The sequence below is a fragment of the Arvicola amphibius genome, chromosome 2 (assembly GCF_903992535.2).
Source record: "Arvicola amphibius chromosome 2, mArvAmp1.2, whole genome shotgun sequence".
Lineage (NCBI taxonomy): Eukaryota > Metazoa > Chordata > Mammalia > Rodentia > Cricetidae > Arvicola > Arvicola amphibius.
The window spans coordinates 143,101,574-143,119,090 of NC_052048.2; the positions used below are offsets into that span (position 1 = coordinate 143,101,574).

General features: G+C 36.9%; 1 protein-coding gene across 1 annotated transcript in view; it reads right to left on the reverse strand.

Moving 5' to 3' along the window:
* The window catches only part of Stk31 (serine/threonine kinase 31), an 84,497-nt gene that overhangs the window by 22,666 nt on the left and 44,314 nt on the right, over positions 1–17,517 (reverse strand). The window contains 7 exon segments of the mRNA XM_038320247.1: positions 6,567–6,689; positions 8,097–8,246; positions 9,828–9,914; positions 10,084–10,209; positions 10,973–11,098; positions 14,872–14,952; positions 16,014–16,115. Of these exon segments, the coding sequence (XP_038176175.1) occupies positions 6,567–6,689; positions 8,097–8,246; positions 9,828–9,914; positions 10,084–10,209; positions 10,973–11,098; positions 14,872–14,952; positions 16,014–16,115 (795 nt within the window).

Below are 17,517 nucleotides of genomic sequence, written 5' to 3' on the forward strand. Positions count from 1 at the left end.
GAGAAAATCAACAAGATTGACAAACCCTTAGCCAAACTAATCAAACGGCAGAGGGAGAACACACAAATTAATAAGATCAGAAATGAAAAGGGGGACATAACCACAGACACAGAGGAAATTCAGAGAATCATTAGATCTTACTACAAAGCCTGTATGCCACAAAATTGGAAAATGTAAAAGAAATGGACAGTTTTTTAGATAAATACCATATACCAAAGTTGAACCAGGACCAGGTAAATCCTCTAAATCGTCCTGTTAGTCGCGAAGAATTAGAAACTGTTATCAGAAACCTCCCTACCAAAAAGAGCCCAGGACCAGATGGTTTCAATGCGGAATTCTACCAGATCTTCCAAGAAGACCTAATACCTATACTCCTTAAGGTATTTCATAATATAGAAACACAAGAGTCACTGCCAAATTCCTTCTATGAAGCTACAGTTACCCTGATACCTAAACCACACAAAGACTCAAACAAGAAAGAGAATTACAGGCCAATCTCACTCATGAACATTGACGCAAAAATTCTCAATAAAATACTGGCAAACCGAATCCAAGAACACATTAGAAAAATTATCCATTACGATCAAGTAGGCTTCATCCCAGAGATGCAGGGCTGGTTCAACATACGAAAATCTATCAATGTAATCCATCATAGAAATAAACTGAAGGAAAAAAACCATATGGTCATCTCATTAGATGCTGAAAAAGCATTTGACAAAATTCAGCACCCTTTTATGATAAAGGTTTTGGAGAGATTAGGGATACAAGGGTCATTCCTAAATATAATAAAAGCTATTTACAGCAAGCCGACAGCTAACATCAAATTAAACGGAGAGAAACTCAAGGCTATCCCACTAAATTCAGGAACACGACAAGGCTGTCCACTCTCTCCTTATCTCTTCAATATAGTGCTTGAAGTTCTAGCAATAGCAATAAGACAACATAAGGGAATCAAGGGGATTCAATTTGGAAAGGAAGAAGTTAAACTTTCATTATTTGCAGATGATATGATAGTATACATAAGCGACCCCAAAAACTCCACCAAAGAACTCCTACAGCTGATAAACTCCTTCAGTAACGTGGCAGGTTACAAGATCAACTCCAAAAAATCAGTCGCCCTCCTATACACAAAGGATAAGGAAGCAGAGAGGGAAATCAGAGAAGTATCACCTTTCACAATAGCCACAAATAGCATAAGATATCTGGGAGTATCTCTAACCAAGGAAGTGAAGGATTTATTGACAAGAACTTTAAGTCTTTGAAGAAAGAAATTGAAGAGGATACCAGAAAATGGAAGGATCTCCCCTGCTCGTGGATTGGGAGGATCAACATAGTAAAAATGGCAATTCTACCAAAAGCAATCTATAGATTCAATGCTATCCCAATCAAGGTCCCATTAAAATTCTTCACAGAGATTGAGAGGACAATAATCAACTTTATATGGAAAAACAAGAAACCCAGGATAGCCAAAAAAATCTTATACAATAAAGGTACTTCTGGAGGCATTACCATCCCTGACTTCAAACTCTATTACAAAGCTACAGTATTGAAAACAGCTTGGTATTGGCATAAAAACAGAGAAGTTGACCAATGGAATCGTATAGAAGACCCGGATCTTAAACCACAAACCTACGAACACCTGATTTTTGATAAAGGAGCCAAAAGTACACAATGGAAGAAAGAGGGCATCTTCAACAAATGGTGCTGGCATAACTGGATGTCAACCTGTAGAAGAATGAAAGTAGATCCATATCTATCACCATGCACAAAACTCAAGTCCAAATGGATTAAAGACCTCAATATTAATTTGAACACATTGAGCTTGATAGAGGAGAAAGTGGGAAGTACTCTACAACAAATGGGCACAGGGAACCGTTTCCTACGCATAACCCCAGCTGCACAGACATTAAGGGCAACATTGAATAAATGGGACCTCCTGAAGTTGAGCAGCTTCTGTAAAGCAAAGGACATTGTCACTAAGACACAAAGACAGCCTACTGACTGGGAAAAGATCTTCACCAACCCTGCAACTGACAAAGGTCTGATCTCTAAAATATATAAGGAACTCAAGAGACTAGACGGTAAAATGGCAATTAACCCAATTAAAAAATGGGGCGCTGAACTGAACAGAGAATTCTCAACAGAAGAAGTTCGAATGGCCAAAAGACACTTAAGGTCATGCTCAACCTCCCTAGCTATCAGGGAAATGCAAATCAAAACAACTTTGAGATATCATCTTACACCTGTCAGATTGGCTAAAATCAAAAACAGCAATAATAACCTTTGCTGGAGAGGTTGTGGGGTAAGGGGTACACTCATCCATTGCTGGTGGGAATGCAAACTTGTGCAACCACTTTGGAAAGTAGTGTGGCGGTTTCTCAGGAAATTCGGGATCAACCTACCACCAGGACCCAGCAATTCCACTCTTGGGAATCTACCCAAGAGATGCCCAATCATACAACAAAAGCATATGCTCATCTATGTTCATAGCAGCATTATTTGTAATAGCCAGATCCTGGAAACAACCTAGATGCCCTTCAGTGGAAGAATGGATGAAGAAACTGTGGAATATATACATGCTAGAATACTACTCAGCGGTAAAAAACAATGCCATCTTGAATTTTGCAGGCAAATGGATGGAAATAGAAAACACTATTCTGAGTGAGGTAACCCAGACCCAAAAAGATGAACATGGGATGTACTCACTCATAATCGGTTTCTAGTCCATAATTAAAGGACATCGAGCCTATAAATTTGGGATCCTTGAGAAGATAATAAGAAGGTGAACTCCCAAAAATAGATATAGTAATCCTCCTGGATATTGGAAGTAGACATGATCGCCAGGCAAAATTGGGAACTTGAGGGTGGGGCGAGACTGGGCCAAGGGAAGATGGGGAGAGAAAAGTGTGAAGGGGAGAACGGGGGGAGCGCGGAGGAATGGGGTGCTTGGGATATAGGAAGGGTGGATATGGGAGCAGGGAAGCATATATCTTAATTTAAGGAGCTACCTGAGGGTTGTCAAGAGACTTGACCCTAGAGGGGTTCCCAGGTTTCCAGGGAGACGCCCCCAGTTAGTTCCTTGGGCAGCTGAGGAGAGGGAGCCTGAAAAGGCCAGTTCCTATAGCCATACTGATGAATTTCTTGCATATCACCATAGAACCTCCACCTGACGATAGATGAAGAAAATGACAGAGCCCCACATTGGAGCACCGGACTGAGCTCCCAAGGTCCTGATGAGGAGCAGAAGGAGAGAGAACATGAGAAAGAAAGTCAGGACTGTGAGGGAACCTCCAGCTGGCGACAGATGGGGAAGGTGACTGAGCCCCACACTGGAGCACTGGACTGAGCTCCCAAGGTCCTGATGAGGAGCAGGAGCGAGAACATGAGGGAGAAAGTCAGGAACGTGAGGGGTGCGTTCACTCATGGAGACGGTGGGACAGAACTAATGGGAGATCACCAACTCCAGTTGGAATGGGACTGATGGATCATGCGACCAAACCCGTCTCTCTGAATGTGGCCAACAGCGGGGGCTGACTGAGAAGCAAAGGACAATGGCGCTGGGCTCTGATTCTTCTGCATGGACGGGCTCTGTGGGAGCCTTCTCAGCTTGGTCGATCACCTTCCTGGACCTGGGGGGAGTTGGGAGGACCTTGGTCTTAGCATAGAGTGGGGAACCCTGATGGCTCCTTGGCCTTGAGAGGGAGGGAGGGGAGGTATGGGTGGAGGGAAGGGGAGGGAAGGGGGAGAAGGAGGGGCGGGAAGGGGGAGGAGGAGGGAAGGAGTTGGAAATTTTTTAAATATAAAAAAAAATAAACCATATGAAAAAAAAAGGAAATTTTTAAATATAAAAAAATAAACCATGAAAAAAAAAAAAAGAAAAGCAGCCTGACCTGAGGAGGAGGAGTCAAAGTGGCTACATAAGACTATGAGCAGGAAGGCAAAGGCGGAGAGCACACAGGGCCACTACTTGCCTGTGCCTTATCCCTCAGCACAGACTTTGGGCTGTTTCCTACACTCTCCGAGTCCCAGACACAACTCTAAATGCCTATCCCCAGCATCTCCCACACCTACACATGCAGGAGCAGGATGCTTCTAGCGACAGTAAATGCACAATGAGTGAAAACACAGGCTCAGCAGGGAGGAGCTAGAGGGTAGTTTCTACATTCAAAGAGCTCCAAATCCACATGGAAAATGCTAGCAAGAATTCAGCTAGGCAGTGGTCATGGATGCCCTGGTAGAGAAGAGCTCACTTTCCAATGGCCTTCAGAGAAAAAAAAATGGGATTACTATCTTGAATACATAAGGAACTGAGAAAATCTAAAGACAAATGTGGAATATACAACTCTTCAGACAAGTATCTGCCTGCAAGCAGTCATGAGCTGATGTGGAGCTCAAGTCCTACTCCAGCAATTCACCCTGATAGCAACATCAAAGAGAAGTAACACAAAAGATATGGGGCAAACTAAAGAGGAAATTAGTTACAGGAGGTTAAACAGTGAGATTATGTCACATGCATGAAAACAGATGTGATTTGAAAGGTATTATTTGTTTGATATCTTCACAAATGAATAGACAAAGTTTTACAGGGTGGGGGAAGAATCTGCATTCTGTAGCTGTTTAGATGGAATAGTCTATACTTGTTTGAATATTTTATACTTCCCCACTTTATTTAATATTAAAGCATTTTCTCTAAAATCAAGAAGATAAGGGTATCTACTCACAACTCTTTTATTCAATACAGTGCTAAATTCTTAGCCAAAGCAATAAAGCAAGAAAAGAAATAAAAGGGATACAAAAGCAGAAGTTAAATTATCCATCTACAGATGATATGACCCCATATTTAAAAGCTCCTAAAGAACTCACCTGAAGAAAAAATTAATAATCAGAACACAACCCATTTAAAACCAGGCAAAAGTTATGAAGAGATTTTATCAAGTATATAGAAAACAAAATATTTCCAAATAATTACTTATATGGGCATGTATGCAAGTTTGAAATGCATGTGCCTGTTGCCTGCTGAAGTCAAAAGAGAGTGTCAGATCTCCTAGAATGTGAGTTAGTTACTCATGGTTTGTGAGCCACCATATGGTTTCTGAAGACCAAACCCAGGTTCTCTGCAAGAACAAGTGTTCTTATAAGCACTGAATCATCTCTCTGGGCCAATTTTTATAATTTTAAATTTCTTATTTTGACTAGTATATAAAAAAGATAATTACATTTAAATTAAAACTGTTACCTTGATATATACATGTTAGTTCTAGAAGATTTTATGTATATTCCTAAAAATATTGTACATTGTTAATCATTTTATCTGCAAATAAGCATGGCTTCATTTTTTTTTGCTTTTAAATTGAATGATTCTTTTGCTGATCTGTACTGTTAAACTATAACCTCTGCCCCAAATCTGTTTTTCCATACAAACTATAAGCCAAAAATTGTTCTTATGTTTTTAAATATTTAAAGAAAAAAATCAAAGAAATACTAATTAATAAGATATGAAAGCTACATAAAATTCAAATTTCAACATCCACTAATAAACTATTATTGGAACAGGTCACATTCTTTTGTTTATGCATTGGTGCTACAGTAGAATAACTCCATACTGACAACACATTCCATGCCATAGAGTCTAAAAATGCAATGAGCTGACCCCTCATAGAAAACGTGTTCATCCCTGGGCCAGAGGCGCCAGTATAATGTTCATTAGAAGAACAGATAAACTTCCTAATACTCAACCACTCCAATTCTCAATCACTAAACCATCTTTCCAGTCCCCAATCACTCAATTCTCAAGCGATGGGTAACATCTAGTATACACTAAAAGCAAAAATAAACCTAGTGCTCATTTAGCATTATTTTCCACACATGCATGAATTTCCTCTACATTACTATAAAATAAAATCTTCACTGTCAATACTGACTATAAAAAAACTAAGAATAATGTAATGCCTATAATATGCATCCATCTAAATAATAGAAAGTGTACAGTAGTAAAAAGGATATTAACAGTCTATGATTGAAAGAACTTTTTTAAAAGTTTTAATCCTGAAGATGGCTACGTGCTTGCCATGCAAGTATGAGTTCCTGAGATTAATCCACGGAACCCATGTTTTTTTGTTTTTTTGTTTTTGTTTTTTTTAAAAAAAAAAAAAAGGAAAAAGAAACCCTGGGTCTGACTGCACATACCTATCATCCTAGTGTGGGGAAGGCAGACAGGCAGGTCCCTGAAACTCACTGGAGAGCCAGCCTAGCGTATTTGGCAAGCTGTAAACAATGACGGCGGAAGGAGCTCCTGCAGCACAATGGCAGACCATGTCTCAACAAACCAAATAGATGACTCCTAAGTAACTCATCCAAAGTTGATCCCTGCTCCCTACATGCAAACACACAGGTACATGTGTACTCCCACACAAACATAACACACACATATCCATATCCACGAACAAATTTTACTTTTAAAAGTTACACCATTATTCTTCATCCAGAAAAATGGCTGAAAAATAACTACACTTATCCATTTACACTCTGAAACGTATGTAAATTACTGATTTTTTAAAGCAACATACCCATAACAAAAGGCAGCCATAAGCATATAAGTCTGAACTTGCAGAAGGAGGTTTCCCAATTTTCAGTTCAGGTGATATCAAACTCAATCCACCAACCATCATGTTCACTGAAGCTCGCTGACTCTACAAAAAAACAATATTGTAAGCATTTTAGAGACAAAACAGTTGAGGGCTTTGTGTGAACCCCTCTGTTCTCAATTTAAAGTTCTTTTGAAATATTTCATTGTTTACATCTAAAATATCTGCAAAAAGAACTGGCACACTAATGTTTCAGTTAGTGTACAATTCATAATAACGAATTCATAATAACTGAGAAGCATAAGCCTACAGCTAGGCTTGAGGGTACAGACTTGTAATCTCAGCTGAGGCAAGAAGAGCACTATGAGTTCAAGACCTGTGCTACAAAGATGGTTCAAAGCCAACAGTTACTACCCAGTAAGACCCTGTCTTAAGTAAACAAAAAAAGTGTGAATCCAAATATCTATCCACTAATAAAAACAAACACCAAAGTATTGCATATGCATACAATTAAATACATTTGGTCATAAAAAGAATTATATCCTTAAACATGCAACAACAGACATTAACTCTGAAAGTTACACTAAATAACAAAAGTGATTCACAAAAGGTCAAGTGTTGCATAATTTTACTTTTATAAAATTACAGAATAAGTGAATCCAGAAACACAAAGTGTATTACTGGCTTCCAAGGCCTGAACAAAAGCAGAAATGAAAATTCACTGCTAATCAGAGACTACTTTGGGGTGTAATAAAAATGATCTGGAATTAAGACAGTAGCAATCAATACATCACTTTATGAATATGCTAAAAACTAGTACTGAATTCTACATTTTCTACTATGTTAACTCTACATCAATAAAGTTGTATTTTAAATGGGAATTGTTGATTTAGCCATTCATATTATACACATATTTCAAAACAACAGGCTGTATATAATAAACATACATCTTTGTCAAAAATAAAAAAAGGAAATTTCTCCCTTGTGATTATCTGTATTTCTAGACTGCCTATTCCACATATACAAATAAGAGTATCACATTTTCTTAATTGTCTGGACTTTGTTATCTCTACAAACTGCCTACTGGGAGATAATATGACACCAAATTAAGCTATGTAGCTGAACCTAGACTTAAACAAAAACACCCATGGTTCTCAGTCTTCTTCTTATGTACTATATTAATAATAGAAAAGTATGTATATCTGAATTTAATCTGTGAGAGAAAGACACACAAACAGAAGGAGGTTCTTATGTGTTTTCTAACAAGTGTTTTCTGATAAGAAAAATAATGATCAATGTTGTCAATGTCATTGAGTAGGTCGGACTTGTTTCTGTATTTAAGGCAAAAACACACAATGCTCATCACAATCTAGATGACTGTTACAGATACTATTTGCACAACATGGCACACCTCAACTGAAAGTGCAGATCTTACAATACATTACCACTCTGTGTGGAAGTATTAAACCATTTATTAAAAGGTTTCTGTCCAGTACAGCTACGGTATTTTACCTCAGATTTGGTGAAGTCAAAATCTCCAACAATTCCTTGTTCACGATTTAAGGCAAATACATTGTTTTGATGAAGTGATCCATGAATTATGTTAGCATTGTGCAATGTATGCAGGCCTCGGGCAACGCCTTTCATGACTTTTAAAGCTTCCTACAAATAAATATATATGAAAGAGATGGAGTTTAGAAAGTTGACAATTCATTTTCATGTATAAATTTGTCTCTGTTAAGACTGTCCCAAAAATGAAGTAAAGCTTCCTTCAAATTAAGGATTTATCACAAAGAATTAAAGGCTAGATAAAGCTTAACTATGTGTGGTTGTTTAAATAATAATGGCCTCAAGTTTCAAAAGCCCATGTCAAGCCCAGCATTCCTCCCGCCCCCCCCCCCCCTCCCTCCTCCCTTTCCCCCCAGCCTATGGATATATGTAACACTCATACATGTGTTCCAGTCACATGCATGCCACCATGCTTTCCCCACAATGATAATGAAATAACCTTCTGAAAATGTAAAGAAATCCTTGATTAAATGCTTTCTTTTACAAGAAAAAGAATGACCTCAATAGGCTAATGTTTGTTTGAACAGTCAGTCCCTAGTTGGTAGAACTATTTGGGAAGGATTAGAAAAAAATGACCTTATTGAAGGAGGTACATCACTCAGGGCAGACTAGAGATTTCAAAAGACTAGAGTCATTCCCCAGTGTACTCTCTGCCTCCTGCCTTTCTTTCAAGATAGGAGCTCACACCTTTCCTACTACCATGTCTTGCTCTGCCATCATGTACTCTCTGGAATTTTAAATCCAATTAAATGCTTCTTTTATATAAGTTGCCTTCCTTATGGTATTCTACCACAGCAATAGAAAAGTTAAGTAATACTCTATGTAACTGGTAAAATCGTAAGTGGTCTTTGCACACATGCAGGCACATGAAATACATATGCACATACACACACAAAAAAAAAACCTAAGGCAAGTTAAATTATAAATAACCACCTCATAAAGTATCTAGAAGAGAATAAAATTTACTAAATAGGAAGAATCAGAACCTCCTCTAAATTTATAATAAAATCTTTCAAAGTATCAACTACTGTCATAGGCAGTTACACATAGCGCAGCTTAATGGTTGTTAAGTCTGGGCTCTGGAACCAGAAAGACCAAACTTTAAGTTTCAGCTCTACTTCCGGATGAAGAGGTTCTATACAAGTCACTTAATCCTTGTACAGAGCTGATAAAACAATGAAATAGAATAATGCAGACCAAATATCTGTGCAGGACAGCATGTAGTATTGGGTGTTGCTGTGGGATAATGCTCTTGTACACTGTGAAGATTTGTCACTCGTATTGGATTAATAAAATGCTGGTTGGCCAGCAGCAAGGCAGAAAGTATAGGTGGGGCAACCAGACCAGGAGAATTCTAGGAAGAGGAAAGGCAGAGATGCAGTTACTAGCTGAATGCAGAGGAAACAAGATGAGAATGCCTTACTGAGAAAAGATACCAAGCCATGTGGCTAAATATAGATAAGTATTATGAGTTAATTCAAGTTATAAAAGCTAGTTAGTAATAACCCTGAGCAGTGTGCCGAACGAACAGTTTATAATTAATATAAGCCTCTGTGTTTCTTTCGGACAGAATGGCTACGGGACTAGGCAGGACAGAAACTTTTATCTACAAGGTGTTACATATTAGATGTTAGTTTCTCGTTTAATGTATCCCTGAAGACGATTTTTACTTACTTCTGGAGTTAAAGGCATACTGGCTTGAATTGCACTCAGGTTTGCCTTAGGATAATATGGGACCATCAGGTAGGCAACAGGATCAGACTAAGAAGCAAAATAGAAAATGTAACTCAAAGTGAATAATTAACCAATATATTTGCATTATACAGTGATTCTATTAACTTTTGTTTTATATCAAAAAGAAAAAAATCACTACTTTAAAACTTACTTTAAATAAAATCATTTCTTCAATGAATTAACGTAAGAAGTTTACCTTACACAGAAACAGGAATATCAATGGCAGTAACCCAGACTCTTCCTTAGAATCTCCACAAGCTCGATGATAGGAGGCTGCTCTCTGAATCACCCTACCTTCTGTGTCAACATCCACAGAATAACCCTGAACAACAACAAAAAAGACACTAGCAATCTCAACATTAAAATACCATTCTAATTTATTATTCCAACTTAAATATGATAGGTTATTGCATGCAAGGTAAAGTGTATTTTTCTATTTTAAGTACCTTCTCTATGTGCATTGAATACTATAATATGGGAACAAAGAGTAATTCTACCTGCAGCCTACTCTACATTCCCATATATGTAGCAACTAAGGCCAACTTAAAGACCCTCTGAAATTCATGCACAGTCTCAGCTCACAAGAAGAAATTAAGGGACTGAAGAGATGATTAGTGGTTAAGAGCACTTGGTGTCCTTATGAAAGATAAGAGTTTGGATCCCAGCACCCAAGTGGAGTCTCATACTGTATGAACTCCAGTTCCATGGAATCCAGTACCTATACAGGTACCAGACATGCATACAGAACAAAGATACACAAGTAGTCAAAACACTATACACATAAATATATAAAACGAATAAAAAATTTGAAAATAAAAATTTCAAAGAAATTAAGCAACCCAAGATTGTGTTGGCGACATAGCTAAGCTTTCAAGAAACATCTAGGAAAAAACAAGAATTTTTAACGGCTATTGAACAAAATGCAGTAAGTTTACCCAAAAAAGAAAATCAAGTACTCTTAGGGAATTGAGAGGAACTTTAAGGTCAAAATTAGCTCAAACACAATCATCATGCAAGTCAACTTACATACTTTAGAAATAATGGGTTTACTTCTGAAGCTTTCATAAATCAGAACTTAAAATTACCTTTAAGAGAACTGGCTGTCCGTTAACGTCAGAGCACACCAGAGGACGCTTGCTGCTAAGTTCCTTCATGGGCTCAGTGTCAAGAAGGTCTCGCTCTAAGCTCATAGTAAGAAGACCACCAGAATTCTAGGCACAAATTTTTATTACATTTAGACAATCAAAAAATTCCTTAAGGCTTTCAAATCACCAATATAATCAGGGGCATATTATTAAATGCTATAAAAATCATCAATCTAACTGAAAAATAAGTATGTTTAAAGTTTGGATTCTTTTTTGTTTTTGTTTTGTTTTTTCGAGACAAAGTTTCTCTGTAGCTTTGGTGCCTGTCCTGGAACTAGCTCTTGTAGACCAGGCTGGCCTCGAACTCACAGAGATCCACCTGCCTCTGCCTCCCAAGTGCTGGGATTAAGGGCATGCACCACCACCGCCTGGCTAAAGTTTGGATTCTTTTTAATACCTGGCTCTTGGACTTCTCCTGCCTACTGTGTAATTTCCAGTCACTGTTGTAGATGTAGAACAGACTGAAGAGCTAAGGTTATGCTATGAGCCACAGAATGATTCAGTAATTAATCAGCCTCATTTCACAAGGTCAACCATCAGAGTCAGGGACTCTGTATTGGAAGACTGAGTTGGAATTATTGCCTTGTGAATAAAGTGGCTGTTTTCTGCTGTGGATTTCTCACCACAGCTTATCCCCATCTGTGACAAATTTGGGATTTATCTCCCACAGTTTAGCACTACCTGATCACTTACTGGGCAAAATTTTCTCTACGTATTTGGGGTTTACTGATTATATCCCCTAGCTATGTGTGAAGAGAATTACACAGTCAAGAAACCTGCATCCCACTACCAGGTCTTTGTTCCTTTATTCAATGAAAACATAGAGATCTGCCTTCCTGAAATTATCTTTATTAGCAAGCATTTGGCCAGTGTTTGGGGTCCAGGAAAAAGCATTCCATTTAAGACATTCCCAGATATCCAAGTACACAGAATTACTACATGGCCAAAGCTGTTGATTCATAGCTGCTCAGATAAATAGAAAAAAAATAGGCATGCCCTGGGTTATAGATAAAAAAGTGATGACCTAAGCCTAACCTTGCATTAAAAGATTCCTAACTCCTCACACTCACCTTCACCTCAGTTTACTGATGATTTTAGTTCAGGAGATTTACTGCTTGTGTCTTACTCTCAAGAAAAATAATTAACCATCTACCCACATACCAAAGGAAGACAAACCTCCACTGGTGCCTCTGATAGGCATCAAGACCCAGACCTGATAATTTAAAGGCTTGGGTCTCCTCTTTATTTCAACTGCTTAGAGTAAATAGTGTAAACTTCATATCTAAAAGGCCTTTTGAGCTTGCCAATGGACCAAGGGCCATAAACTTCCCTTGTCTGTGTAACTGGGTTGACTGGTTACTCTCTATGCCTGCAAGATTTTGTGGGTCTTTATAGCTAGGTAAGAACAGAGAGTTAACAGAAGCTGGGACAGAAACTGGAGCAGAAGTTGGAGCAGATGCTTCCCAGAAATTAGTAGAAATAGGAAAATGAAGAAGATGATGAAGAAGAATGTAGCAGAGAATTGGAATTAGAATTGAGACAAAAATTAGAGCTAAGTAATTATAGGCAGGACAGAAGAATTAGAATAGAAAACAAGGAAGAGAGAACAATAAAGAAACATGCTGAGGAGAAATTGCCTGTGAACTGACTTGTTTTCCCCTCAGATCCCCTTAGTTATTTTTCCTTCATCAGCTTGGACATTGAAGCTAGTACCCATTTAGGTTAATAAGACATGCTTGTAGGAAACTCCTACAAAGGATTTCTAGGAATATACATCAAAAATCATCTTGAACATATTAAAGTCACAGGGGGGCATCCATAAACCATGATTTGCACCTCTTATAATCTTCTACAATAAAATTAGTAAGTTAATTTCAGCTTCCATATAGCTATACACACAATCAGTCGCCAGACACAAGAAAGTCTCTAAAGCTAGAGTTACTTGCATCAAGGAGAAATACACACTTTTTTATTGTTTTGGTTTTGTGTTGTTTGTCTTGGTGTTTGGGGATTTTTAAGTTTGCTTGTCTGAGGTTTTTTTCTTGGGTTTGTTTTTTGGTTTTTAAGTTTGGTTTGGGTTTTTGAGGCAGGATTTCTCGGTGTAGACTTGGTTATTCTAGAAGTGGTTAAGTAAACCAGGCTGGCCCAAAACTCACAAAGATCCCTTTGCCTCTGCCTCTCAAGTGCTGAAATTAAAGGTGTGTACCATCACCACTACCACCACTACCCAACTCGTGTTTGGGCTTTTAAGACAAACTCTCACTTAGTATCCTAGGCTATCCTAGGACTCAGTACACAAGTCAGGCTGGCTTCAAACTAAGGGCAATTCTTGTGCCTCAGTTTCCCAAATTTGGAAACTCTAATAGTAAGTTGTGATACCCAACTTACATAACATTTTTAAATATATTATGGGAAGACATTATAACAACTGTTTAAAGAATGTTCTTTATTTTTATGGCTCTAGGAATGAAACCTTGGATCACATACTATGATCCAAAAAACTTTACATATTTATGAAAATAAACTCACACGTTTATTTTATAGATTATGTTTTAGCTATTATCATAACTTAATAACACTTTTTTTGCAACAGGGTCTCATGTAGCCCAGACTGGCCTTCAACTCTGATCCTCCTGCCTCTACCTCCAAAGTACTGACACTGCAGATGAGTGTCACTATACGTATTTTATATTAAATACAGAATGCTGAAAAACTGAACAAAAGGTTTTATGCATGCCAAGCATGTACTCTGCCTAAATTAAATCCCTGGCCATGGATTAATGACAATCTCAATAAACAAACACCATTAGCATCTGTATCTGTGGATTCTGCTTTCTTGTATCAACTCAATTGTTAAATGGAAATATTCAAAATAAAATTTTATCTGCAACAAAACTGCAGATTTTTGTTTATGCATTCACTAAACATTGTCTACTAATTAATTACGTAACACATATTTTACTGGGTACTACAAGTATTCTACATATGTTTATTTTTTCCTACATATGTTTTAAAAATATAGTGGAAAAGCGGAATATGGTCACTCAAGCCTGTAATGCTAGACCTTACAGCAGGGTCAGAAAAAGAATGGAAGTTCAAGGTTAGCTCAGATAGTGTCAGACCCTGTCTCAAGGCTGGGTGGTGGTGGCACAGGCACAGGAGGCAGAGGCAGGTGGATCTCTGTGAGTTCAAGTCCATCCTGGTCTATAAAAGCTAGTTCCAGGACAGGCTCCAAAGCTACAGAGAAACCCTGTCTCGAAAAAAAAAAAAAACAAGAAAGAAAAGAAAGAGAGAGAGAGAGAGAGAGAGAGAGAGAGAGAGAGAGAGAGAGAGAGAGAGAGAGAAAGGAAAAAAAAGAAAAAGACCCTGTCTCAAAAATCAAAAACAAAAAACACATTTACAACACATATACAAATATTATGCCACTTTATGTCAGGAACATGTACATGTTGGATTCTGGAACCCAACTAGGAAGCAATTCTAAAAAGCAGAGAACAATGGTGTTTCATCTAGTTCTCTGTTGCCATCAGGCAAACTAAAACACTAGGTAGGGTATATATAGATTCTCCTCAGAGAGTTAGTTTCCCAATTCTTCAAGTTATTTAATATGCTAATCTCCTGGCTTTCGAGTCCTGCTTTCCAAGAAAACCAAACTTCACATCAACCTCTCTACTTTAGGCTACCTGGTTTTAGAAAAAGGTTCTAATAATCCTTTAAACTATTTATCAGGAGTATTTCCATAGAAAAGACACTACAGGTGTGACACTGACATGATCTGAACATCACTAGGGCTTTCACATTCCTGCACGGTGGCAATTCTCAGAGGAAACAAAGCTTACCATATACTTCAGTAATCCGATTTCGGGGTATAACAGAGGCAGTTCGGGGAACCATTTCTGCGTCAAGGTATTCAGCTTCTCCTAAAGTTAAAAAGTATTTCTACTGTAGATCATTATGTATTCAATTGTGGTATATTGCTCTTCAGGAAAATATATTACCATATGCCTCCCTACATCTAATAAGATACATAATCCTTAATCTTGTTTTTCAAGAACTATCAAGCAAAACATGAGCTAGTTCATATTCAAAGTAAAATAAAAATATTTTTAATTCTAATAATAAACTTTCATTTCTCAAAAATAAGAACATAGTAACATTTTAAAATAATGATGATTTAACTTAGGAAGAAAATCATAAAAACCAATCATAAAAGCCTTGAGATAAAAGTATAGTCTACATACACTTTGAAGCAAATGAGAAAACAGAGGATTTACAAAGTCATGTATCAACATATTTACTAAGGAAAACGTCTAAGTATTTACCAGATTTTATTCAAATATTCAAAGGTATGCATAGTTACATGAATTTGGTAAATAAAGCTGGACACTTTTCTATTATTTACATAATATTTTTACTTTAAACAGTCCCTTAACTAACTCTTCCTCATAATATCTCTCAGACATAAAATGAAATATTCTTTCAATTGTGAATAAAAGTGGACTGGCTGATTTTTCTAAGGCCACAGAATTTAAGCATAGAGTGGGAACAAAGGTGAGATTTTTTTTTTTCTGGTTACAAGCCCTCAGGAAGATCAAGCTGCTCCGTTCATGATTTTATTGCTTGTTAAGCTAAAGGGTGTTAATGTTAATCTGTGAGAATCTCTATGCTTTAAACAACAAAAAACTATGCAGAAGCTCAATTACCAAGAACAAGCAGAAAAAAACTATGAAGAAGTTAATTTTTTCTTACTACTTTTACCACTGAGAATATTACAAGTGATTTTTTTCTTCTTTATAATAATCTAAAATTTCCACATTGGTATAACTGTCACAAATTTTGTCATATTTAATTAATTTGCAAATTCATGTAAACATTACTATGACGATGATGCCTCTAGTACATGGTTATATGAAGTCTATGTTTTTAAATTCAAATTCCTGAGTAAAATCTACTTTAAAATTTCAGAGAATCAAATACTTACATATTCCTCCCTCTCATGATAAATTTCCTGGAAGACACTATTGCGCAACTGGGTTATTTCTTGTTTTATTTTCTCAATTTCAGTTCCATCATGGTCATCAGACTTTATCAGAGAGAAAAAGTTGTCAATAGGCTTATTGCACTAGATGAAAAGTAAATCATTCTGTGTGGTTCGCATTTATCCTTCAGTACCTAACATATAGTGGGTCTTCTAACATTAAATAAATCAGTTTATTCTAATGCTAACTTCCCCAAAACTATAAAAAAGTATTTAAACATAAAATATTATTGCATATGTTTTAAGTTCCTGTACATTTTCTTGAAGATTAAAAACAACTAACTAATGTTAAGATAAAAATTAAGAACAGCAACTGAATTGGATTCTGTAAAATTTTTACTTGAAATCAGGTTTTTAAAGCATACACAACAAAAAGAAAATCTAAATTATCTACTATGAGAAAATCTGTGATTCAGAAATACTCCATATGACTTCAATGGAGTTTCAGTAAATAAGGTACCTTAAAAGGAATGACTGCATTGAAAAGTTAGATTATGTCTACAATGTCTACAGTACTGCTACAATGAATGTGCCCATACTCGTCAGGTATATTTCTGCAAAAGTTGAAAAGACTAGAAAAAAACCACCTCCTGCACAGCCTAGACTACAATAAAACTAGAAACCTCTTAAACAGCAATTAGTTATAAAATAGCTCCCATTTTGCTTCCAATTGCATGCTAAGAAGAGGAAAAGACACAATCACATTGTATAAAAACATACTTTAGATCTCTTCTGTACATAAATAAATCCTCAAGAAAGTTCAGAGAATTACTAGTTTATTCATAAAGTTTCAAGCCTAAAAAGGAAGTGTAGTCAAAATTAGAAAATCCTAATCCCTCCAACTCTATTATTATATGAAACTATTTTTAAAACTTGCAAGAAATATTATAACCAGTGTTAAATAAGTTTACAAAAGAGAGCATGATCTTTAAAAATACTTTGTCACAAAACTCAACCTTTGGAGATGAGAAGACAGTAAAGTGCTTGCCTTGTAGGTCAAAGACCTAAATTCAGTCTCCAGGAAAAAGGCTCACAGCGTGACCCATCAATTCCTGCCCTAGGGAGGCAGAGACAGGGGTTCCTGGAGCTCAACCTAACTGCTCCAAGCCAGTAACATACATAAAAATAAAACATAAACTCCACAAACATAAAAATAAAGGTAGACAGTGCCTGAGAATGACACCCAAGGTTGTCCTCTGACTTTCATGTATATGTGAGCACACATACATGTGCGTGCACACACACACAAAAAGAAACCATGTGAGACTATCCTACTAACCTAAATGTAGTAGGTTTGTATTATAACAGACATTCTAACAGTTCATAGGGGAAAAAAGAGTTCAAAAATTAATTCTACAATTTTTGTGTTGCTAAAAATCATGGTAGCAATGTAAAACATTTAATTTTTAAATACTTAACTACATGGGACACATGTTTTCAGTATGAA